This window comes from Chenopodium quinoa, unplaced genomic scaffold, assembly GCF_001683475.1.
Source record: "Chenopodium quinoa cultivar QQ74 unplaced genomic scaffold, ASM168347v1, whole genome shotgun sequence".
In the NCBI taxonomy this organism is placed as follows: Eukaryota; Viridiplantae; Streptophyta; class Magnoliopsida; order Caryophyllales; family Amaranthaceae; genus Chenopodium; species Chenopodium quinoa.
Window position 1 is genome coordinate 3025226 of NW_018745281.1, and position 27964 is coordinate 3053189.

Below are 27964 nucleotides of genomic sequence, written 5' to 3' on the forward strand. Positions count from 1 at the left end.
CAACCGGCTCCTAGGCATCGTTCCTCAAAGCCAGAAGGCGGCAGCCGGCCCCAACCCAGCCACTAAGCACCCGGCCTGCCAGCTCTAAACAGCCGGCTGTTACACGAAAGAAATTATCATCAAGAAAATTATCATGGGTACGAGTACAACTAGCATCATTATGCTAAGCCCAACATCATCATGATCATGCATCGTGATTTTGAAGCTGAGAAGATTGGATGTCTTGCCAAATGAAAGCAAGCGGCATGCCGAATGTCTGGTGGTATGATTATCATGGTTTCGTAGCCTTGGTTTAGGCGGCCCAATCATTATTATGATAAAAAAAAATAAAAAATAAAAAATGCTGCCTAACAGTATGGCTAATTTTCATTCTCATGCATGAGAATAAGACAAAAACATAAGATCCTCTCAAAAAATATTGCCTAAGTCTATCAAGCAAGAGAGGCGGCATGAATAGTAGTCGGCCCCCTATACGACGAAGTCTCGTAGCTATGAAAGCAGCCGACTCTCATTAATAACACCATCCATCCTTTATGGAAGGGAACTAGGTGATCCATCTGCTCTAACACTTGAAATGATTTTAATACTTGATACTGACTCAGAGGGGCATGCCACTTGTACCTTTACAGTTGGCTACTCTCCATTGAGTATTTTACTCTTATCTACAGAGGGGCATGCCGCCTGTACCTTTATAGTCGGCTACTCTCCATTGAGTATTTTACTCTATCTTTAAAGGGGCATGCCGCCTGTACCTTTATGGTCGGCTACTCTCCATTGGTTATTTTACTCCACCAGAGGGGCATGCCGTCTAGACATACAGTCGGCCACTCTCCATAGAAGAGGGACGACTGTTTCCAAAACAGACAACCACCCCCTTATACTTAGCTAAAAAGGTTAGGGCCAGGCCGACCATGTGCCTAAACAAGCGGCTGCCCTCTTCTTACTTAGCACCTACGTTCGCCAAGAACTAACCAAGGCCACAGGCCCGATGATCAGCCCAAGCGCCAGGCCGACTGATCCTCCCTTAAAATTAAACTAATACGACCTGTCCCAACATAATAGCAGGCGTCCGGCGGCATCCCTCCGGATGAAATTCGTCGCAGAGAGCAGCTCCCTTTTGGGTGGAACATTGCTCTATAAACTAAGTACACGACACCTAGACGACTGTCCCCAAGGACAACCACGTAGCCGTTTTTGAGACAAGGATAACTCTATCACTAACCAAACCAGTGGTAGCAGTTGACATCTGAGTCGGATGACCCCCTGTATTACTTGGGATAAATGCAGGGGGTACCTCTTGAGTTAATAGCCAACAAACATTGGCGAATCAAAAGGTTCAGCCGGCCTCCGCCGCCTAATACCTTTACTACTCAAGCAGGAGTGACGGCGACTGAGTAACACCAAAGTTAACTCATAGTCACTCTCTCAAACTTAGTATGGAGCCTAAAAGGTATGAGTCGTCTGCCTGTTTTTAGCAAACAGGGGCTCTCAACCACTACTCTTGCTAGGTTAACAACCTTTGAGTTAATAGCCAAGAAAAACTTGGCGAATCAAGGGGACTATCCGGCCCCCGCCGCCTGGTTTCCCTACCACTCAAACAAAATAGGCAGTGATTGACTAACCGCAAGGTTAACCAGTCGCCCTCCTTAGTACGGAACCTAAAAGGTATGAGGAGTCCGCCTGTTTTTTGGTAAACAGAGGTACTCGACCACTATTCTTACTAGGTTGGCTATACTTAAAGATGTCGTCTGTAACCCAGCAGGCGTAGCTACTTTGGTTGGACGTCCTGTCTAACGCCTGCTTCTATGCAGCCACCAAAGCAGACGACCAGCCATCCCCCAACGAAATAAACTAAGTACCAAACTTAGTATATTTAATCAAAAGAGGCCAATGGCCGAATAATGCTAAACGCTTACCCCTTATGCAATAGTTGACAGTCCACCTGATCAGGGGCTATCTGCATAGTGGGGCAAAGAATCGACATCTGTCTAGTTCGGCGGCAATCATTATTATGATTGATTAACTTTGAAAATGTCATACCGCCCAAGGTATCAAAATTTTCTAAGTTAATCAAGTCCATCTCCCATTAGAACTAGACAAGATGCTGACCTAGCAAAGCTTCGAGGGTCTAACTTTCGAAAGGAGCAATCCCTCCTGGAAAGAGAAATTACTCCTTCCGAGGGGCAAATGTTTAGGGTAAAAATTACCCATGACAAATGGACCAATCCGGACCTGCCACGTGTCCACCACGTGGGCCAATCAGCGTCCGCCACTTGTCACCCTATGAGGTCCAACATGGACTAATCAGGCCACGCCACGTGGCCACCCATATGCCAAATAGGCAAAATGGCCACCAAGGCCCAAAGTCCGAGAGAAGCCCAATTTGCCCTGGTTAACCTAAACCTAGGATTGACACGCTTCTCAAGACTATAAATACTTAATTAATCCTCATTAAAGGGGATGCAGAAATTAATGACTCTCACCTAGAGAAAACCAAAACACATTGATCACTCCTCCCCTAGAGGAACCAGATCTCCTACCTTTACTTTCCGCATTTATCACTCCTCAAACAAGTACTAACTTGATCGTCGGAGGCGGAGCTCCTACCACAAGGAGTCTCCGTTTGTTTTGCAGGTACAGGCGTCCGGTTCCAGTCTCGGAATTGTAACTCTCCCGTAGGACATCAGAAAACCCCGAAACAGTATGTATTTAATTTGTATGTCTTCTTTTATTGTATGCATTTCTAATCATATACATATATAAGTACATGTCTTACTTATATAACCTTTGAGATGTGCAAATATGTATATAAATATTTTACAATAGGTCATATACCCTATATTATAAGTATAGGTTGTAAAATCGTGCAAATATAACTAAAGGTACATAATAAAAGTAGTTTTTGTTATGCTCACCTTATTTTCTTTGGACGAGATAAAAGATTAAAAATTGTAAGGGTTTCATTCTTTTTATCTTATTTCTTAGGATAAATACATATAGGATAATACAAGGGCTAATAAATTTATAAAAGAATATAAAATAAGCACTAATAAATTTTCATATAAAAACTAATCAATTCAAATAAGCTAATGATTAATAAGATAAGATAAGTGCAATTTATGTGAAGAAAACACTAATGTAGTCTATGGCTTAATAAGATAAGATAAGTGCAATTTTCATAATAATAATAATAATAATAATAATAATAATAATAATAATAATAATAATAATAATAAATCTATATTTACAATTAGCATGATGATTGATGATGAATTGATGAGGGTTGAGTACATACACCTAACCTAACCTAATTCACTAATGATCTCATCTTCTATGCATGAAGCAATCTATAACCATCATCGACGTGGAACAATCACAGTGGATAATATAGCATCATCAATAATTTAAGGATATTTAATTTTTTTCCTCTCCATCTTATCTTGACAGATGTAACAAGAAATTCCTGCCACTTTCAGTAAAATGGGCCAATCAACTCTTCTCGTTACTATTGGATAGTTGATACATATTTATGATTTGTAAATTAGGAGTTTGGATGTTGTTATTTGAACTATCTTGTTCACCAACTCAACTGCTAATAATTAATTTGGGGCTGAAATAATCTAGAATTAGCTACTTGGGTCACTCTTTCATTAGCCAAAAAACATAGTCGGACAAAGTATAAGATTTCGGGTGTTTTGAATAGAATACATCCTTACATTAAGTATATAAACTTAAATGAACTTACCTTTTAATTTTGTTTGTTCATTACATTTAATTCTTTTTTAAATTTAAAATAATACAGTATTCCATAAGAAAAAAAATGTTCTAATTTCTAAGGGTGTGTTCTACTTCTATTCCTTTATTTTTACTTCTCTGAACTTATCTTATTACATCTTATCCGAACTTAAATGAACTTATTTTATATGCTTTGAGTCGTTGACTACTATATTATATATAGCTTAGACAATGCTTCGAGTTATTACTTCAAATACATGCTCATAACACGGAGACATGGAGTATTATTTTGTAATATTTACATATAAAATAGGCCGGCAAATTCATGTTTTATGTAGTCTTGGTTTAGTTGGTTCTTATTCCTGCATTTATATTATTCATGCTTTTTAATTTGGATTTGTTTACGTCATGTTAGTTTTTTGTAGTAGGAGTCAATTCTAAACTAGTGTAGTATACATGTATATTTTATTGACTGATCTGAACATTTATGACATTAATGTTCATTGAAAATAGTAGGATTGAGTCATGAACCAATCAAATGTTTGAGAATGCAACACACGTGAAAATCCATGCAATATGCAGCCTTGACATGCCAAATATTTAGGAGGAATACCTTCAAATTAAATTTTAATTAACAAGGAGTACTTAATCAGCTGCATGGTATGTTTAAAAAAATAAATAAAAAATTCAGCTGCATGGTGCACGTTAGTAGGACTAAGCACGTGTGCGGTGCGCCACATAAACAAAATTACTCGTATTATATATCTTAATAATGAATTAATTATAATTAATCGATACATTTATATCATAATCATAATAGTAGTATAATTTGTAAAATATATTAGCCGTTGATTTAGGGGAGTGTTTATTGAGCTCCCACGAGATGTGGAGCCTCACCAAAAAAAAAAAAAACTTCATAAAGCATGTGAATAGGACAAACTAAGGGTCATGTACTCATGTATTATTTGTATACTCAATGTAAGCCCCCCGTGAGCCACGTAGAACTCTGGTTTAGCGAATACGAGGTGTTACTTCAATTATTTGGGTCATGGATCGAGTTCAGGTCAAATTGGGTGAAGTCACGTTAAATAATTTATTCTTATAAAATTAAATTTTAGGTTGAGTTATACCGAATTATTTTAGATTAGGACAGTTTTTAACATCTATAACTAAGTAGGAAATTAGTATGTAAAGTTTCTTAGAACTAAGGATATCGATTAACTTGGTGACATACTGACATATAAGGTCGGGAATAGAATCATTGTGTAACAATATTGTACTTTGCAATTTTCTACTCCATATATGCTTAGCTTGGTCTAGTGATAGGAAGTTTTACTTAATGACTAGACGAAATTTCTAAGTTTAAGTTCCACTAATTAATCAATCAAAGCCTTAATCCTATAAGTGGGGTCGGTTACATGAACCAAATTTGAATATTTTGTGTAATCATCAACAAAGATCCTCCTCTATCGCTTACAATCCAATGCCTCGTCCTCATGCAAATCCATATACCATATCCTTCCTAACTCCTTCCAACCAAGTTATTTTCGATTTCTCTCTCCCTCGTTTAACCCTTCTATGGTCCCACTCTTCCACTGTTCATACCAGTGCACCCTCGGGTCTCCGTCTTACATGCCCAAACCAACGCAGACGATTTCCCCTTAGTTTGTCTGCAATGCCTGCCATACCTATTTTCTTGCAAATAACCTCTTTTTTTTATCCTTGTTAGAAAATAATTTCTCACCTGTGATACAAAGTATTTAACTTCATGCTTCTTATTGAGAGAACCCAATATTCAGTGCTCTAATCACAAAGAGAAATGCCAAAATCAAGTAAAGTTTATCTCCTTTTCCTCTTACACCGTTTGAAAATGATGTACATGCTTGACCCATAACCACTCGGTGTGCTTGTCGTGCCATGCCGGGCTTGTGCTGGCCACTGGGCCAAATCATTTTCATGTTATACCTAAGTAATCCTTATGACACCCGAGCCAATGCCCATCTATAAACCTGTAATTCATTATATAAAGTCACATGCATGTATATAGATCTAGTTAATCATTAAGTAATTATACTTTCTCACCAACAAAGTCACAATCCAAACTTAATCCTCTTTAAAGTGAGTAATAGAGTATTAGCAATTAAGTATGAAATTAATAAAATACACGAAACTATAATATTATCATGGGATTCATTTTATTTGATATGTTGCATTGTATTCCATTCGACCCATTTGAGAGAAAACGGGCCTACCATAACATCACCGCACATGGTGTACTGGATTATCTCTTCTTGTCCTTTTCTCTCTCTTTCTTCCTCACTTCACACCACACTCAATTCTACTCGACTCGCTCACTCGTTCTTCACTCAACTCAGTTACTTCTACACTTCACTCAACCCTTCAAACTGAAAACGACTGCAAAAATACTCCCAATTTTCATTTCTCTTTCTCTCTCCTCTTTGTCCTTTTTTCCCTCTTTCAATTTCTATCATTTTCTTCTTCTGGTCGGATTGATGGAAACCCAAGATCACAAAAAGCCTAAACAATCAGGTTTGTTTTCTGGGTCATTTAATTTGTTTTTTTTTTTCTTTTTCTGGGTTGTTAATTAAATCTATCCTTTTGTGTTCTTTTCCTGCTGTAAAATGTGATGTTTTGTACAGATTTTTTTGTGGGTTTTGTGTTTGGAATTTTCTGGTTTTAAATAGTTAATGAATTTTGGAATTATTGAGTATGGTTATGTTGATTAATTGGTATACTGTGGATAAATTTCGTTTTTGTGTGTTGCCTGCCAAGTGTTTGATGAAATGCCTAAATGAAAATAAAATAAAAACTGATTTTGTTATTGTTGATTTGATGTTTGGTCAAAAGGGTATGAAGGGCATAGTGGAGGAGTTCATGTTTGTACTAAATGTGGATGGCCGTTTCCAAAACCACACCCCAGTGCTAAGCACAGGAGGGCTCATAAGAAGGTTTGTGGAACTGTTGAAGGCTATAGGCTGGATAATGATGCACAAGACAAGACCCATTTGATGGATGGTTCTGATGGTGAACATGCTTCTGATGATGAACACAAAACCCCAAGTAATAATCGATTTTATTTCGCGTTAATTGCTTGATATATGTTGTATGAATGATGGTTTTGAAGTGGGTTTTTGATTGAATATTTGGTAGGTGGTAAAGTTGTGGAGACTACTATAAACAGGAGGACTAGCAGTGGAGTTGGTAATAGATCAAGTAGGTCGACCAGATCAGAAGATGAAGTGTTTACTGATGCTGTCACAGAATTTGCTGACACTCCAAGTCCTGGAGAGGCCTCTGATGGTGGTATACATCGGTTTTATTCGATGCAACGTGTAACTCAGAATGATTTGGATGATATTAAGCATGCTGTAGAGAAGGCCGATGCTGGTGAGATCATTTCTTCTATTGTTACCATGTTTTATCCAGCTTTGCTCAGTGTGTAGCTATTAAAGTAGCTGAATGTTTATCTTAAGCATTAGCTGGTGATTGTGCATAAGAATTATTATTTTGTTTATTTGATTCAAGTTAACTTGTTTGTGCTGTAAGTTTGTATAGGTGTTTGTGTCAGTAGCTTAGGATTGAAGTAGTCCCGAGGATGTGTAGCTACATGTTTTATGTTGTTGCTTAGAAGTTAGAATCTTTTAATGCCATCCGAGCTTATTAACTTCAGAAGTTAAGAAATATAGGAAGTCAGATAGGTTTAAATTGAATGAGGTAAGTCAAGTTACCTCACCGTGAGGAAATTGTTTGTGCAATGTGGGTCCATCATCAAGCACTGAAATTTGAAGTCGAAAATTAAACAGAAATTGATTCGCTTTGTGACTGTTTGATTCAAAGTAGGAATCAATTAAACTACTAATTTTTGCTAATAATATGCAAGTATATATTTTTCCTGTATAAGTTGCTGTTATGAGCAAAACATAGTAGCCATTGGGTCTTACATCAGATTTAAAATAAAAAAATCTTAATTTTTTCTTTCCACTGCAGGCTGGTGGCTTTGTTTTTGCTTCATGTGTGTGTGTGTTATACTGTTATCTGCTACTATGTCCGTTCTTTCAATTGACTGTGAGGGGGCTAGGATTAGGAAGCCTACTTTGCTGTGCTATATCTGCCTTGCACTCTTGCATTTTTGTCAGTGACATAAAGGCGAAAATACATTATGTTGGCTGTGGTAAGCTTTACGTTAACAAACAGCTAGTGTTACAGTTTGTCTGCACATGGAATACATGCCAAACCAAAATACAAGAATTTATAAAATGTATGTTAGCGTTGATATATTCTCTTCTAGCTGAAATTTTATTTAATTATTTATGCGGGAGGTCGAAAATGGCTTTATCATCTCCCATAATTGTTTATTATGTTTTTGGTTGCATAAGAGATTATAGTGAATCACATGTGACGTTTTCGAGAAGTTTTCTAATGTGTTTTCTGGTAGCAGATGAGGATTTTTGGTATTAAAATAATTTCAATCCGTACAATTTCTATTAACGTAATTTCATTGGATATAAAAAAGTCCCAGACCTTGATTTATTTTTTGATATTCTGATTGAGATCACATAAGTTTAGTGATATGCACTAAGTGCTAGATGTGTAGAGATTACCAGTACATTCTTTTTATCTTGGTCTGTTGTGAACTGATTGTTTGAGGCTGGTTGTTTTCCTTCAGTTCTCAAAATTAATAGTGTGTGTGTGTTCTTGCCTTTGAAATATTATCGCTTATCACGTTTTCAAATGCAGATAATTTACGAGCCCCCAGCACACATCTCAATGACAATCAGGATCAAGTTCAACCTGCTCAGAATTTGGAAGGTGAAAATGATAGATTAGAAGCAGAAGCTGGTATTCTATCTCAGGATCATATGCCCAGTTTCACCTCTGGTCCAGCTCCGGCCTCAGCTTCAATTACAGTAGAAAATAAGAATGAAGATGAGGCAGCTGATGAAACAACTGAGGAAGCATCAGAATATGTTTCTGTTTTGAGAGATATGGATAAAGGAATTCTAGGTCCTGTCTCCAATGGTGAATTAGCAAAATCGGCAGTGATGAAAATTATTGGTTCTGAAAACAATGTTAAATGCTCTCAGGCAGCAGGGCAACCAGTTGAAGTTATTGATCCTGCAAGTGGAAGCTCAGCCAAGCTAAGTGACGTGACAGTGGATCATGGCCTAAAATCTGGAGCCAATGCAGATGTCTATGTTCTAGCTGCTCCTGATGCTTTACTTCCGCATAAGCATCCTGATAGAGCAGTCGAAGATTTAGACCACGAAACAAGTGAAAGTAAGAAAGTCTATTCTGAAGATAATGTCCTTAAAAGTGTTGGTGTCATGGAGGGTAAACTTAACCAGGACGTTGGGCAGATATCAATAGCTGAGCAAAACCCTGTTGGTGAGCCAGTTCATTTACCTGATGTTGAGGCTTCTGAAGGTGACATAAGTAATTTTAGTTGTGAAGTAGTTTCTGACTTGAAGACTGAAAATTTGGGAGAAAAAATTAGCTGTGCTGAAGAGCAGAAACCCATTATTGCATTGAATAATGTCTTTCCTGAAGAGCAGAAACCCACTGTTGCCTTGAATAACATCTTTCCTGAAGAGCAGAAGCCTATTTTTGCTGCTGATAATCCAGAGTTCACCTCAAATGGAGCTTTCAACACAAGTAATGGTGTTAAAACTAATGCTGAGCATGTGGTTTTACAAGAAATCATTGACAATGAAGTGTCAAGGAGTCTATTATTGGCTTCTGATGTTGACACAACTGAATTCAGGAATGAAGTAGTTTCTGACTTCAAGACTGAAAATTTGGAAGAAAAAAGTTTTAGTTGTGCTGAAGAGCAGAAACCCATTGTGGCACTGAATAATGTATTTCCTGAAGAGCAGAAACCCATTGTTGCACTGAATAATGTGATTCTTGAAGAGCTGAAACCCTCTGTTGCTGCTGATAATCAAGAGTTCACCTCAAATGAAGCTTCCAACGGTGTTAAAAGTACCACAGAGCATGTGGTTTCACAAGAAATTGGCGACAGTGATGTGTCAGGGAGTTTATTATTGGCTGAACATGCTATCAATGACATTTTACCCCAATCTAAAGAGCTAAGCAATATCCATGGTAACTCTGATACAGGTAATAATGAAAACGTTGGAGCTGTACGAACTCATTTGGATGGAAGTGAGATAAGGTATGGAGGCGAGGGTAATGAGGCTGTTAATGCTGAAACTGCACCTAGTGGCTCAATCATAGCTGGATCTCATGATGGCATTCATGAGACATTTGAGGTAAATAGATTTCATGACCATATTAAATCAGATACGACGGCGGATTCTGGGGATTTGATGGCAGGTCATACACTGCCCATGGTGGAGAGCACTGTTGGTAGTGCAGGAGGAGCAGAGTTTATAGGTGAAGATAGTCTAGGTGCTATTTCGAAAACTGACAATGTTCCTGGTTCAATATCAAAGATGATATCAACTGAGTCCTCAGTTGTTTGTGACAATGCTCAACATTCTTTGAAAAGCTCTGCTACTGTTGATGACACCTGCACGGAAAAGTCTGCAGAGGAGGCTGATGATGTGTTTGAAGGGGATAGGATTGTTAAGCCCCATATTGCTATTTCAGGAGCTGATATTCTCCCAGATTCTAGTAGCCAAACTGACAGTCTGGAAGGCAACTGGGGATCTGTTTCAGGTACTTTTTTTATTTCTAATTTTTTTGTAAGATATCTTTGCCCACACAGTCATATCTGTTGTAACAGATTCAGATGCATTACTCTTGTATATATGCTCTCTTTCTTATCTCTCTCCTTCAGAGGTTTCCTTCTTTACGCATTCTCACTACAGCCATCCGGAAACCAAATCTTTAAATACTTTCTGTAGTTAATATCTACATTTTCCACAAAGATTTAGGAGAGTGAATAAGTAGATAGATTTAAGTGGGTGGGTTTGAGGCCCAACTTTAGAGAAGAGTTGGGAGGAGAAAACATGCAAAATGGAATTATAACTCTAGTGAGACACCCATAAACTCATAAAGAAGCTTTAAAATTGTTTTAGGGATGGAGTAGGTTTCTCTTTGTGATCATGCCTTTTTAATCAAATGTATGAGATTGATCAGTCATGGTTTCTTTGCTTGAAGTTTTGATGCCTCTAATAAGTCATTTAAGAATCGTGTGGTTTCACCTGGGAATTAACTTCTGCCTGCTTGTTTTTGGTTGATGCAGTTATGTCTGCAGTATCAGACACCCCACCTGCAAATGACACTCCTGCATTGAACCAATCCCAGGTATCTGCCTCAAAAGATAATGGGAGCTTGGAGCTGAAACCTATGATGGAAAGTCAACACCCTGAGAGTAAACTGTCAGTTGATCCTGTGGTTGGAGCGATCGAAGGTGTATCTGAGATCCAGACATTAGAGGAGCAGAAAGAGAAGGGCTCTGCCTTACAAACTTCCTGGTCGACCTCCATTGCTCATTTGGATAATGCACCGCATGGAGGAAAAAGAAATGAGGAAATTATTGCCAAGGTAACTAACTGGAGCACCGAAAAGCAACATCTGCCTTTGAAAACCCTTTTGGGAGAAGCCACTGCCCGAAGTAGAGCAGAATCACCAATTCACACGCAGATGAAACCCCAAACTGATGAAACTCCAGTAGCAAATAATGATGTTTCAAAGACAGAAAATGTGATTCTTAGTTCCAACAACCCCATTCCAGAGGCGTCAAAGATAGAGATGGGAAAGGAATGGAATTCTCCAGCAAGGTATCCGGTGAATATCAAGACAGAGAAGAGGAAGGGCAAGAACAAACCATACTGGGCACCATTTCTTTGTTGTTCATCTGTCAATGCTAGGTAGGATAGCTGTTCAAGGTAACGGAACGACTTGAAACACATTTGAGGAGCAATTTTCTTCGAGAAGTGGAGTGCTTGTTTAATATGCACATGTTTAGGGTTTGTAAAAGATATGTCTATATGTTGGATTTTTAAGCCTAATACTCTTGGCGATCTTATTATACTATGAAGTATTTAGTTCAGATTATTACTCCGTAGTATTTAGTTCAGATTATTGTTGCATAGTGAAGATTTGTGAGCAGAATAATTATTGTTTTTGCTGTGAAAAGGAACTAGAGCCCTATTTTAGTGTATTTTCAGCAGATTTTTTCTAAATGCCTTTTTTGTAGGCTGTTACCTTTTTTTTGAGGAACATTAGGCTATTAACTGTGTTGATACAAATCAATCATATAAAGTGCAAATAATTTAGGCATTTGAAGATGTTGCAGATGGAGTAAATTGTAGGGGTGGACCAGTGGACTAAGTAATGCTTTATACTAAAACAGATGATATTTGCTTTTAGCCTATGGGACACCCATTACCAGTAGGCAATCTTTGCTTTATACTAAAACAGATGATATTTGCTTTTAGCCTATGGGACACCCAAATCAATCAGAATGAACGTAAAATATAATTCTTCCTCCGTTTTTTTTTTAAATGTAACACAATCTTCTTGAACATTTTTAGGAGTTGATAAGAGTAGGTAAACAAGTGATTTTATCAAAATAATTGAGCACTAAGAATCACATGTACTAGTATAAAGAGACTATAAAAACGACTCTCAATACCTTACTTCATACAATTACAAAATACAAGTAGTTGAGATGAGCGGTACTACTTTGCCATTATGTTAACTAAGTGGTAATTTCATAATTGTTTTAACCATATTAAACTTCGTAATTATTAATCAGAAATCACACTTTGTATTATTAACCCAAAAATTATAATTCTTATACATTTTTAAAAGTTCAAATAAACTTTTATGAATAATGTGTGGACATTTATATACCTTTAAAAATGTTTGTTTACGTATTTGTCTTCATTGATGTTAATTGTCTTTTTTTTTTGAACTCTTATAAAGAGTGTGGGGACATTTATATCCTAAAAATATTTGTTTATATATTTTCCCTTATTAATATTAATTTTCAATAAGTCAATAACTAAATTTGTGACATAAGCTTCCCCGGACATGGCTAGTTGTGACTTGCACTTTACACTCATTAGCTGCCGTAGTAGTCACCACAATAATTTAACCATCTAATAAATCCTTACATATTACCTTAATTATTAATCCAAAACCATAACTAATAATACCGGATAACCCAAATATATACTCCCTTCGTTTTTTTATTTGCCCGAATTGAATACCCTTGTTAAACCTAAAACCTGGCCCATCCCAGCTAGAGTAGGAGTATTTGACTCGAAAAATTATCCCAAGTTTGAGCCGACTTAACCCTATGATGAAGTCTATATTAAGACATACGGTTAACACAAACAGAAAAACTACAAATTATCCCAATTTCTTATGTTGTTACCATGGATTTTCGATTTTGAGATATTTCACCACCACCAGTATGAAAAATATAGAGAAATTACGGCAAATGGCAAAATCGAAGGACGACAATGTTTCGCCTTCGATCCAATCCAACGCCTATGCAACTCTTCCGGAACATCTTATAATAGCTAATATTCTACCAAGATTTCCTGTAAAAACCTTAATCCGTTTCAAATCTGTTTCCAAGTTTTGGTTTTCTACAATCTCTACTCCCGAATTTGCAAAAACACATTTCAGTCTATCTTCGGAACAATTTATGTTACTTACCAAGTACCCCGAAAATAATTATGATTCATCTTCATACAAGCTCATGTTGTTGCCCTATGACGAGTTTAGCAATCTTAAAAAAAACTTTATCGAGATGGATCTCACTATCGATATATGTATTCGACAAAAACTAAAACCGAAACATAGTTTTGTTTCGATGGTTGGCTCGTGTAATGGCCTGCTTTGCTTGTTTTGCTGTAATGGTTCGACTCAAAATAATAATAATGATTATGGTTTCTTCGGTATCTGCAATCCTGCGACAAATCAGTATCGTGAGATTACTAATCCAACTTCATCAAGGAGTACTTATATGCTTCTTGCACCTTTTATAATCGATGAAAATAATCATTGGTTTGGTTATATACCGTCGATTGATGACTATAAGATTGTCGTTCTATCGTTGGATGAATCCTGCATTTATGTATTTTCATTGACTACGGGTAATTGGAAACAAATTTGTGCTGCTAATGTTTTTTCTTGTGGTCCGGCAATCAAATTCTTGCAAAGATGCCGCTGTTTGATAACGCATTGTACTGGTCTTTTCTACTTGTTCATAGACACGACTGGGGTAAAATAACGAAGAACAAGCTCGTTGTTAGGTTCGATTTAGTAAATGAACAATTCGAAAACCTCCCATGGATGGAGTGGCTTAGTCAATATACTCGTTTTACGTTTTTTGTGATGAATGGGTGCCTATCATTATTATGCTTCTCATTCTCACAAACATTATCACTTTTGAACGTTTGGACACTGAAACGAGGCAATGAATGGAGTTCTTGGGAGAAATCGTACTCTGTCGATTTGTCATGTGGTTATTATATATCTAGGCGTTATTCCCACCGGCAAGTTTGTAGCATTGAATACTTGTGATCGCGAAATAACGATGATTGGCCCGACTCAAGCTAATCTAGAACAATCTTCATTATTAAAAACTTCAAATTTGTCCGTATTGCATACAGGAGGTTACGTTGAGAGTCTCATTTCGTTTTTTGGAACAATCAAGTCCTACAAGGAGGAAGACCGCGAGGTTTAATTTGATCAAGTCATTATAATTTAGCATTTTTCTCTTCAATAGGTTAAGTTTTAAGGAAGATACTTATAAGTTATAATGTGTTAATTAAGTCTAATGATATTGGTTTAGTTTCGAATGTAATAAAGATTTTAAAAGATAGATTTATAAAGGAGAATATATGATTGTCTTCACATATTAGCAGGGGGTGGTTTTGAGTATGTGCAATTGTGCTAGGTGGTCAATCATACAGGGTTCTTAAGTTAAAACCCCAAAAAATAATATTTGTTACTTCGTAATACAAAATAAAGATAAAATTTGTTGATCAAATGATTTAAATTTTTAATTTTATCATAAGATTGATAATTTAGTAAAGTATTATTGTTAATAAAACTCATATTTATTCTTGTAAAAATTTATTATAGGCTCAATTTTACAAAATTACACAACCTGATATATAATTCACAAACTATTGGGTGCGGACGTCTCCACCCAATAGTTCCTGCGGGCAGCCTATATTCCCTTCAAAAACAATTGAAACTTAACCATTCATTTCAATTAACAAAGAAAACTGAGATTTTAGGGCTCACAATTCACATAATAACATCATAATGCTTGAATCAGCCAACCAAATCGAAGAAAATGATTTATTTTCTGATTGAATCGAAGATGACGATGACAATGACGAAGACGAAGACGAAGGTGAAGCGGTTATGCGATTTGTGGTTGGCGGTGATGCGATTTGCGGCTGGTGAATGGTGATTTGCGATCTGCGGCTAGTGGCTGGTGGCTGGTGATTTGCAATCTGCGGCTGGTGGCTGGTGATTTGCGATCTGCGACTGGTGGTTGGCGATTTGCGATTTACGATCTGCGGCTGTTGTGGTGGTTGCTGTTGGCAGGAGATGGTGGTTAAGATGCGGCTGGTGGGTTGCGAAGTAGGGTAGTGGAAGATTGGTGGCGAGTGCGGCTGGTGGAGGATCGATTGGTGGTGCGATGCTCGGTTTGGGTGGCTAAAATTGGTGCGTGTAGGGCTCCTAGGTGGTGAGACAGGGGCATGGATTGGTGATTGAGTGAGGGAGTGTTGGTGCGGTGGTTGTTCTGTTTGGGTTGGTGGCGTGGAAGATGGGAGCAAGGGAGTTGGCTGGTGGTGATGGTGTGGATTGGTGGCGAGAAGATTAAGGGGCTGCAGGGGGTTGTGCGTGAGTTGGTGGGTGTTTGATTTTGAGCATTTTGGGTTGCATTGGCTGATACATTTGAAAGAGATAGAAAGAAAGAGAGGAAGAGGGGGAAAGAGGAGAGAGAAGAAAATAAAATATTGTATGTTGTTAATTAGCTAATAAATAACGCATATCACCCAATTGATGTCTGATATCAGTCAATATTAGAGACATATCAAACATTAATAAAAAAAACACGTATCAACCAACAAAAAAAATATATCAGTCAACAAAAGATACATATCAGCCAACAAGAGTAGTATAACAAAAGGTACTTATCAGCCACATAAAGAACATATCAAGCAACAAAGGATGTATATCAGCCAACAAAAGGATGAAATCAACAAACAAAAGCAACAAGTAAGCCAACAAAATAAACATATCAGCCAACAAAATGAAACATATAAGCCAACAATTAAAATATACATATCATCCAACAAAATAAATATATCAACCAACTAAAGAAACATATAAGCCAAATGATGTCTGATATCAGCTAACAAAAGGAACCTATATATATATATATCAGCCAACAAAAAGGATATATTAGCCAACACAAAAATCATATTAGCTAACAAATGAAACATATCAGCTAACACATGAAACATATCAGCCAACAAGTAAAACATATCAGCCAAGTCAGCCGCACGGAAATTTGCGTGCGGACATCCACACAAAATAGCTTCTCTATATAATTTTAGGGTTGAGTTTACCTAGACCTCTTTCCCTCGCTTGCTTCACGAATTTTTTTTTTTGAACAAAATCGATTCATTAATAAAAAGTCATACGCAACTAAATTAAAAGGTCAATTAAAATTACCTAATTCTCACATCATTGGTGAAATTGGAGGGTAATGCTTATGGGAAGTGTTTGATGAACGACAATGTTTCGTCATCGAACCAAATTTCCGCAACTTCGGGTGAGAATTCTGTTACCCCCCTCCCCCCCTAACTCTAGGGGATTCTTGCCCACTAACTTGGCCCAACGAGGTCCTGATTCGATACAACACCTTTTAACATCATGAAATTGAAAAGAATGAAAATATTATGGGTGGGAAGTCACATGATATCATGATATCTAAAATTTCCTATTTTAAAATATTAATTTTAAGGAAATTGTATCCTAAATAATATGACAATAATAGGAGTGAATAAATACGTGTAAATATCCAAAATTTTCTATTTTAAAATACCAGTTTAAATATATGACAATACTAAAAGTGGGTAGACCGTGCCACCATGATATCCAACATTAGTTGAAATATGTGATGATATTTTAAAAAAAATTGAAAATGCTATGAGTGGGGAACACATGGTATCAAGATATCTAAGGTTTTTTTTTTTTTTTTTTTTTGAAAAAAGAAACAAAAATTACTAGGGTTGGGTAGACATATGGGACCAAACAATAACAACAACAACAGAGCCTTAGTTCCAAAATGATTTGGATCCCAGAATATCTAAAATTCGATGGAAGTCAGTGTGATGCACGGTTTTTTCATCTAAGATTTTAATTATTTGATTTATTATATTTAATAATTTCAGACAAAATTAAAAAAATTTAATATTTAATTTTTTTTACAATAATTTATAATGAATTTATTAAATATAAATAAATTGTAAATATGATATTTTTTCCGTTATTTAAAATCTTTAATTTGAAATGATAAATTTTTAATAATTTAAATCCTAAATCATTATTCATTGTTTTACCATATCTTTTATTTCGATAGAATTACCAACCTCGTCCACAACCAACCTACTACATCAATGGATAAATTGAACCGTGAAATGTTAGCCAAACTGAAACTGATGTAAATTAAATCTCTACATTTATATAAAATAAATCAATATATTTACCAATAAATGAAAAATTGTTGCGTTATAAAATCAAATCTATGCATTGAAATTTTTTCATCATCTCGAAAAATAACCAATGTCATCCATATATTAAGTATACAACACCTAATCGTATGCCATTACATAAACAAATAATCGTTAAGTATCCTGGATAAATACAATGCAACTAATAATTACAAATATAAATTTAAACATAAGATTTTGAAAATTATCCGGACATTGATGACCTAAAAATAACACAAAATTACTAACACAAAATTCGCTTGATGAGGTTTTGTATTGATACGAATTTTTATTTGTGTTGTATGATGTGTTAGATTTGCATGTAAAAAAACATTTAGTAAATAAAACAAAAACATATAATCGTTAAGTATCCTAAATTAATACAATGTAAGTAATAATTAGAAATACTAATTTAAACATAGGATTTTAAAAATTAAGTTAAAAATTACTCGGCCATTGATGACCAAAAATTAACACAAAATTACTAACACAAAATTCGCTTGATGGGGTTTTTTATTGATACGAAATTTTGTTTGTGTCATATGATGTGTCAATTTATAATGGTAGGTATCACAAATTTTAATTTAATTATAATTAACGAACAATTTGTATTTCTTATCATAAATACTATCAAAATTTATCTTTAATGATTGGTATCAGACTTTATTATAAGCGTTTATCATTTAATATTTCTTAGTATATTTTTTTTTTGGATTCTATATACTCGTAGTATTGAATTAATAAATATATTTTTTCCTATATTTTTACTTTATTTTTTTCATTAAAATAATTTAATTCTTGGATTATAATCTATGTGGCGTTAAAATTTTAGATATATCAAATCTAATTCGTTACTTTTATCTAGGTGCCGACATAATTTTTTAATTCAAAAATAAAATACAAATCTTTCTTCTTATTGATCGAAATAAGTATATTTCTTACGTGGCGCTCCGAATACTCTCCAAAAATACCTACTTTATATATATATATATATATATATATATATATATATATATATATATATATATATATATATATATATATATTAGATTTATCTTACTTACTTATAGTCCTTATTATACTAGCTCATACAAGTTCATGTTATTGCCATTCGATGAGTCTAGCAATCTGAAAAGCCCTATCGAGATGAATTTTACTCTCGATATACACTTTCGACAACAACTACAATCGGAAGAGGGTCGAGTGGTGGATATTGTGGGTTCTTGTAATGGCCTCGTTTGCTTATCTTATCTCTGTTATACAACAATAATACTTTGTTATCAATTCCTATTTCTTTGTAATCCTGCAACACATCAATATCATTACTAATCCTGCACCAACAGTTTTTGATTAATGGTTTGGCTATATACCGTCTATTGATGACTATAAGATTTTTGCCGCTTCAACAACTAGTTTGGACTTTTATGTGTACTCCTTGAGCACTGGGAAATGGAACGTGCTAAGTTATACTGATACATGTATTCGTTATTTCAAGCCGGTAGTAGTGCCACTACCGACAGTGGTTGATGATATTTTGTACTGGTCTGTCGAGGTGAGCCGTAATAGGAAGACGAGGCACATCGTTGGATTTGATATAGTTGATGAAAGATTTAAAGAATTTCCATGGATGGATTGGCTAATTCGATATAGTAAGGCTTCTTTTTTGGAGATGAATGGGTGCCTGTCGCTACTTTGCTACTCATCATCGAGACCATAATCTGATGTATGGACATTGAAACAAGGCAATGAATGGAGTTCTTGGGAGAAATTGTTTTCATTCGATATTGGAGATAAGCGTTTGCTATACATTACTTCCAATAACAAGTTTTTAGTACGGAATTATTTGAAATCACATATTTCCGGAATCACATTAATTGATCCAAGTCGAGATACTCTACAACAATCCTCAATAGATAGTTCACCTTTCGAGAGTCTCGTTTCACCTTTCGGAACAATCAAGTCCACCAAAGAGGAAGACAACGAGGTTTGATATAACGATATAAGTCGTCTTATAACCATTTAGGTGTTTTTCATTTCTGTGGGTTAAGTGAGGAAGTGTAGTTTCTAGTATTGGTACTTTTTCCATCAAATCAACTCATAATTTCATGTCCACTTGAATTTTAATCGTGTTACTTATTTGTCAAAGCCTTTGCTTAGATATAACCTGAACAATGTTACAATGGTTGCACAGAATCAGGTTGCTTAATTAACAAACCATGGTAATGACAACCCCTCTAAGTTACGATTTTCATGATTCCATCCCTGCTTTTACTATGTGGTCATAGATAATTTAGTTACTCTTTTCATGATATTATGTGGTTCTCCATGAATTAACTGGTTAAACCGCCTTCTTCAAACAGCTGAATGAGGAACTAATAACCAATAGTGTGCTTATATTAATATATGTATTTATATAAATAGAAATGGAATTCTTACATTCATGCATTAATTCAGTTCTGTAATATGCAAAAACAACAGATCGAACTATTTACAGTGCTCAAACAGTATTAATAAATCTTAAACTTGAACAGGCTTAAGTTCAGCATGCGTCCTCAAACCTCCTATCTTCCGCGAGCCTGGAAAACAACTCCATTTCTTCCATTAATCTATTAGCCTTGGCATGATATCCGCCAAAATTAACATCCAATTGTGTTTCCAACGACATTGATTGGAGTAGAACCTCACAAATTTCTCCCAAGTCGCTCGACATTGTCACAACCTTCCTTCCTTGCTCTCCCGTGCAATCACCGTCTTTACTTCCCATGCGTATGCAGCTCTTACATGCCTGAAATTCATAATGTAGAATATAAATGGTTTTGCGTCATTCTCCTCATTGCATTTTGGTTAGTTCTTAAGACTATACATCACAGAAAGTTTGAATGTACATAACCTAGTTTGGAATTTAATGTATTAACACGGTAGTATACAACCAACAATCTTATTAGTCGTATAATGCTGCTATTTCATTGGTAAAAATCTCTTAGTAAACGACTACAAGTACATCATAATACAGAGTAAATTAGAGTACAGTTGACTAATATCCGATTTTGTTAATTCTTTTTCACTATCTTTGATCAAACAAAAATGGGCATGGATCAGGTATTATCTAGTACAAAATATAATGAATGGGCCGAACAGTTCATGGCAAAAATCATATGACAATTTGAGACGAGATTTACCTGAAGCAAATTATCCAGTTTATCAATTTGATCAGGCTTCAGATAAGCTGACAGCAGCAGCTGTTGAAATAAGAGAACCACCTCAACACTAGTGTTATTAGGAGAGAGGTTCTCGATTAAGCTAGATACACAGGCTTCATCGAACACAGAATTCATCCATGAAGGAACAGATTTTGATCTTAGAAGAGCAGTAGCAATGTGCACTGCAGGCCGGTGATGATTCATCAATGAAGTAGATACTGAAGATGGCGCAGCCAAAGATCTGGCTAGCTCTTCCACAATCATCCTGCACCAGCTGTTGTTTCTATTTAAGCTTGTATGATAGGCACTGGGTACTTCCCAGCTGAAGATCATTGATAAACAGAGGCTAGAGTTCAGGGCAATTCGAAGATCACAGTGAAAAATAAGGCCTTCTAATACCGCAACTATGGACCTTAAATACCCCTTGCCGCATTTCAATCCATTCTGTTGATTTGTGATCCCACTCAACAACTCGAACAGGCAATGTGAGGCAATTAATTTGACCAGGGATGAACCGAAATGCAGGAACCTGCATACATCCTGGCAAGAAATTCCAACTGCAGGAAATGCACATGTCCCTTCTGGTAAATTGAAGAAATTTTGCCAGTCCACGCTTCCTGGTAGAACAACTTGCAAACTAAAGCACAAAAGAGTTATAAATCTGAAGAAACAATCAACATGTTGCTCAATAAAACATTGCTTACCTTTTTAGGTAAAAATAGAGAAATAACAGTAGAAAAACTAATGTGCGCTCGGTGTCTGATTCCTCTTCTTGCTCAATTGAAGCAGATCCATTCGCCAAGAGTCCATCAACTGTGGCTCGCATTAGGGAGGCTAAAGGAGAATTCAGAAGTATAAACCTTGCAGTTTCTATGAGCACGCCCTGAGTGGAATGATGCAAAACCAATGAAAGGACACCAAGTACTAATAGATGCTCTTCTGTCCATCCATTAGCCCTCATGGTGGAAGTAAACGAATCAAACAGCTGCTTGGAGAGAGACGTAAAAGAAAAAAAAAAAAAAGTAAGAAAGATTCATGGATGAAACTAGGTCTCAATGCTTTACACAAAGACTTACCTACCTTTATCACCACTGCAAGCCAAGCTTCATCATCATAGAGTGTTTGAGATTGCACGGAACATAAGATGAAGAAGATAAAACGTGAAACGATCATGTAGTTCTCCAGTGACGAAGAGCATAACAAATCTGAACAGAGATTTTGAACTGCACTGCCCATCCCATGCATGCAGAGCTGATCTGCAGCATGCGGAAAAATGGTGATAATTGATGATATGAAATGAAGTAATGATATTACATCCTCTAGCAACATATCTTTTCCAACAAGCTGTTTCAGCAAAAGGACCAACAGTTTTGGTAAAAGGTTGTCTCCTAGAGAGGCTAAACATGCTATATTACGGAAATTAAGAATCCCACAGTTCACTAGCGTGTCATTTGAGAAACTATTTCGAGAGAGTTTGAGGATTTGGCAAGACAAGGACTTGCTGAATTTCTCCTGTTGAAACAACCATTTTAATGAGGATGGGTGAATGTCGAAAGATGATAAATCCCAATCTCGCTCCTCCAAGAGCTCGAAGTAAATCTTTTCTGCATCAGAACTGTAACAAATCTGGTAGTTCTTTTTGGCAAAGCTTCTACACAGAGCATAAAGATTCAACAAATAGACTACCACAATCGAGTCAACAGCTCCGAAAAGCAAGTGGCTGCTGTTGGCAAGCATATATTGCTCCAGAGAAGTCAAAACTAGCTTCTTGTCAGCAAGCCTGAGAAAGATGGGAAAAATCTAAAGGTTAAGATGGAAAACTTGAAGGACATTAATAAGTCAAGAAAATATAAAGCAGGGTTAGATTCTTGCATTTCGTCGTATAAAGAGCTGATATGCAGTATTTGTAATACAGCAGTCTGGCAAGATGACAGATCTAAGTTGTGCTTCTGCCCCAGAAGAAACAGAAGATCAACAGGATCTGTTGGCAAAGCAGATGCAACAGTTCTGATGGATTTGCCAGAATCATCGCCAAGAATATTATCCACAATAGTACTTAGCATCAGATACACTGTCAATTTCATCTTTTCTGTAGGATGCAGACCTAAACATCTGAAAGACAAGCTGAACCATGAGAGTGAAAGTAGAGCATGAGTGCGTTGCAAGGCCTGATTATTATGAGCTTGTAACAGTATGAAGTGCAGGGTCTCCAATATTCCCAACACACTCTCCTCTTCCAAACCATTGATTTCTGTCATAAACCAAGGTACTATATGATTTTTACATACTTCTATAATTGAATTTCTCGGTTGCATCTCTGTACTGTTACATATGGAGCTGATTTCGTGACAAAATGAGTATGTTTCTTTTAACAGAGATAAAGAATGCAGAAGTTGGTAGCCGTTTAAGTCATTTGTGCTCAATGAGGCCAGAATTGCATGTCTTGATGCTTGTAGGACTGTAGTCATCAAATTTGAAGCTCCACTAGCTGAAGGAGATTTCACAAGAGCGACAAAAATGGAACAGATGTTAATGAATGTTTCAGGAAGCATACCCATCTCACCAGCAGAGTATCTCTTTAGTATTTGTGTCAAGGAACAACTTATTTCTTCAACAAGTTTGGAAGATACTACTCCAGGGTAACTTGAGATGCCAACCAATATGAGCTTTAGCATCTGAGGTTGAACAGGATGAAAAGGTATTTCAGCTACCTGAGGCAGAACAGAGACCAAAGTAGAGAAGCCAAGGAAAAGCCTCTGCCTGAAGATATGTTCAGCTGCTGATAAGATATCAAGAGCTTGAACGCAAGAGCTTACTATCTGGTCCTTGTACTCTGCGCAAGTAGAAGTCGTAATTTAAGCATACAGTTAGGTAGCTTATGAAATGCATCCAACAGAAAATCTATACCCACAACTACATTAATTGCTAATAACCACAGTATAATTTGAATAAGAATAGCAAGATGTTTGACAAAACATTGCACAAAGCATCACTGATGATATAAAATAGTAAATACTACATGTAACATGATGTCCCAAGCATACTCTTGATGTTTGATTGCAGTAAATTTTTGTTTAGGCATAGCTTGAGGGGCAGTGAAAACTAAAAGTACCACAAGCAAACTGTTACCTGATAGCCTTAGTATTTCAAATATGTAGTCTGCAAGATTCTCTTCCACCAAGACTTGAATTTGCTTGAGTGAACAGTTCCCACATGATAAACAATGTACTATGAGGTCCAGTGTAGAAATTTGAACTTCACTATCAGGAGAGAGCAATGGAGACTTAATAGCCTCAGCAAACAATCTACTTAAAGAAGAACCATTAGGTTGATCATCGGAGGATTGCGTATAGTTATCAGCTTCACAGGTATCCATCACGTTGAAGTCACTTGAAAAGGCATTTGAGAGGAATCCTCTTTGACCCAACACCTTCAGAACAGCTACACAAGTAAATCAGTCATTACTTAACTAAGAGTCTGAAATGAAATGCAAATACAAAGAGCTTCTTGCAGCGCTTCTCTTCCATGTGATGCAAGGATGTTACAACCTTAAGACAAAACGTAAATCCCGTCTCATCCAAATTTATTAATCTACTCCAAATGAACACCTAGCTTAGCTTGCAGATTCAATTTGATCCTTAACAAGAGATGACAGTCATGACACATCCTCATGCAAGCTGCTCAAGAGATTTTACCAAGCAAAGAATTCTAGCTAATAATGCACTAATAGAGTTTTCCAAGTTATACCTTGCTTTTATAACTTTCACTCAAGCTCAAGTACTAGTGTAATATCTGACCAGCTGAAAACTATAACCCAATTGACATTACTATACATTAGACTGATCTTACTGAGGCTTAATTCCTTCGTGCCCAGAGAAAATAAAAGATTGGAATCCAAAATTTAAGATCCTCTACTAATATAAACCATAAAGGCAACTTATGATATTGTCTTGCAGCTTGGTTCTGCAGGTGTTGCAGAATGATCCAAACTAGAAAGCTATATACAGGCAGTTGTGAGATATAAGGGACAAACCTAAACAGTTTAGGCGAACATCATCTCTTTGAGTCTTCATAAGTGCATCCAAAGATAATTGTAAGATCATGGGGCTATACTCAAGCAATATATCAGCACCTTCCTCATCTTCACTGGAATACTGGAGGATACATATCCTGTATAGAACAAACATGATCTCCCCTCGAATTTCTTCACTGCATTTGTGATGGCATAGCAATGACAAAGTGAAAAGATAGTCATCTGTACTCAATAAATAAACTGCTCTGTGTTTGCTCTGGCTGATACCTTGGCAATTGAAGACCCATCACAAGATTGTTGATCAGACCAGTTTTATCTTTGATACAGGCATAAGTATCCATTTGACGTGTCAAAAGAACTCCCAGACAATGTAGCTACATTTATGTTGGACAGGGGAAAAAAAAAAAAAAATAGTGAGTTTAACTCCAAATCACTGAGGTGCCAAAGGGGGTGGGGGGGGGGGGGGGGGAGGTGGGGTGACAGCAAGGAAAGGCAAAAACCTTTTATTTTATGATAGAAGGCTAAATATGACTAATTTGTGTTTACTTAATGCTTGTAGTTTACTTGATATTATATGCTGCAAATGCACTAATAGAAAACTATATGAGTAAATGGGAAGAAGTTTGGAGCAGTTAAGCATAATTTCACTCAATAAGCTGACTACTTTATGATCACTGTTGTGACATAATGCATGTTTTATTCATCATAGGCTTAAATCCAATCACTTCACAAATGACCAAACAAATGGATACACAATACATGTACTCATTTTAGGCTTATAGCTCAAATGAGTCAAATCTAACTACAGCTAAAACAAAGATGGTAGGCTTAAATCTAGAAGAAAGGCTTAAATCTAACTACATAGGCTAAAATGTATTCATCATAGGCTTAAATCTCACTACACCTAAAACAAAGATGGGTATTCATCATAGGATTAAATCTAACTACATAGGCTTAAATCTAACTACACCTAAAACAAAGATGGGTAAAGGAAAAGTAGAGAGAATACTTCAACACTCAAAATCAATCCGTATATTAGTATGTAGCTAATTAACCAATAAAGTAACAGTATAACCACATTGTAGAAAAGAAAAATCTATTTCACACTCATTCTAGGCACAATATTATACACTTATACACCCATCCATATATGCTGTTGCGATTACTGCCTATACATTCACATTTCTATTTGCATACTTTCTACGGGTTTTTCAAATAATAGAATGCATCAATGATTTTTACAGATAATGGTAACCAGAATGCTAAGCTAGCTATAAGCATATATCTCACCAAAATTATATCCAAATGTCATATTCGATTCAGAAGTGAATTTATAATGTTCTTACCAATAACTCCATCTTTACTGATTACAACATGCCTATCGATTTCAATACTATGGTCTCCACCCTCCGCACCTCTCATTTCAAAACTCGAAAAGTTGTAAAATCAAGTCTCCAGAAATTCACACCAGATCTCTGACATAGCTTCAGCAACCAATTTACCAAACATTGACATCAAACAACCTATCCATTCATCAAAATTGAGCACAACCTAAGAGAGAAACCACCAATTCTCATTTGCAATCTCCATTTAAATACAAATTTACACAAGTTCATTAATCTCCAAAAGAAATTATGGAAAAAAAAAAAAAAAAATTCATTGAAACCTAAAATTACATTTTTCACTTAAATTCACCACTCAATTTTCACAAAATAAACTTCATATGAAATCACACAATTTCATCAATCTCCAAAAATGTGATCACATCTAGACCTAAAATTACATTATCACTCAGATTCACCCCTCAATTTCACAAAATATAACATCAAAAATCAACTTAGGTTATCACACATTTTCACCAATCTCCAATAAAAATAAATCACATCAAAACCTAAAATTACATTACACAAATCACCACTCAATTTCTACAAAACAAAACTCCAGAAATCAAACAATTTCATCAATCTCCAAAAAAAATATCACATCAAAACCTAACACTACATTTCACCACTCAATTCAATTTCCACCAAAAATCATCTCATAAAACCACAAAAATCCAAACCTAATTGATCAAAATTCATCACAAACAGAAAAACAACTCACCGAGTAAACCTGACGACGACTCCAAGCAAGTTCACCAGACGACAAAACAGCAGCAACACTCGCAACAAAATCACCAGCAACCGAAGAACCGCCATAATCAGAAATCTCAGAAACAACATCAATAACTTGCCGAGCAATCTGTTCATCATCGATAGAGGAGAGAGAATGAACAAGAGGAGAGAGAATGAGGTGAGTATGAAACGAGAGAAGAGGAGAGAGAAAGGAAGGTTGAGAAACGGCATGAGAGAGCTGAGAGAGAGCGTAGGAGACATGGAAGGTAGGAGAATTAGGGTTTGAGATTAGGTTTGTGAAACAGAGTAAGCAAATTGAACCTCCTTCTTCGGTTGGAAGGATGAGCGAAGATCGATGACCTTGACTGCATGATTGGGGTGATGATGAAGATGGTGGTGATTTTGGATGATTCGATTGCATTGGAATCGGAATTGGAACCAGAACCGAAGATGTCGAGTATTGTTGTTCGAAGTAGGTGTACATTTTTCTGGGTTTGGTGATCATCAAGATGGAGAAATGAGAGAGGAGCAAATTTTGAATTTGGGGGGTTATGGCGCCAAAGGAAGGAGGTGAGAAATGGTATTTATAGAAGAGCCGAGTGCTGTCATTTTCTTTTTTTGCGCGCGCGTGTATGTGATTTACGGTATGACTCGCGGATTATGCACAACATCTAAGGCTGAGCAAAACTACCCGAAAATTCATTTCATAACCGTTCATAAAAATAAGCGTACCCGATTTGATAATCTAAACGGTTTAGGTACCCGTTTCAATGAGTATGGTTATTAGGTACCATTTTAAAATTAACGGTTACCCGATCCGATCCAATAAGCAATTTTTTTGTTTTTATTCCTCCTTAAATCTATTTTTCTAAAATCTAAACTCTTATTTTACTTCATAATCACTTTATAATATCAATAATTAGTAATATTTTATTACTCAGTAATAATTTGGTCAAGATCATGTGGTATTGTTGTTAATTAATGTTAAATAATATCATAATAACTACATTATTAAGTTAAATTATCATTATTGGATATCTTATTGGTACCCGATAACCGATCCGAAAATCTGGATACCCGAACTTATCGGTTCGGTTTAAAGATATCACTTTTAGTGATATTGGTTATCGGTTAACCTAA

At 36.1% G+C, this 27964-nt stretch overlaps 2 protein-coding genes across 2 annotated transcripts; one reads left to right on the forward strand and one right to left on the reverse strand.

Annotated features, from left to right (window-relative positions):
• Positions 1 to 5960: 5960 nt before the first annotated feature.
• Positions 5961 to 11884, forward strand: LOC110711756. Its single transcript, XM_021890174.1, has 5 exons — positions 5961 to 6285; positions 6604 to 6816; positions 6907 to 7143; positions 8494 to 10434; positions 10964 to 11884. Exons 1-5 carry the CDS (start codon positions 6249 to 6251, stop codon positions 11593 to 11595), a joined length of 3060 nt encoding a protein of 1019 aa, XP_021745866.1. The 5' UTR covers positions 5961 to 6248; the 3' UTR covers positions 11596 to 11884.
• A 6746-nt stretch (positions 11885 to 18630) lies between these two features.
• LOC110711590 (protein PRD1-like) lies at positions 18631 to 27484 on the reverse strand. Its single transcript, XM_021889996.1, is given in 10 exon segments — positions 18631 to 18808; positions 20036 to 20262; positions 20657 to 21314; positions 21382 to 21638; positions 21641 to 22457; positions 22550 to 23510; positions 23807 to 24118; positions 24711 to 24886; positions 24978 to 25084; positions 26814 to 27484. Coding segments are annotated over 10 exon segments (4188 nt in total). The 5' UTR covers positions 27309 to 27484.
• Between the last annotated feature and the right edge of the window lie 480 nt (positions 27485 to 27964).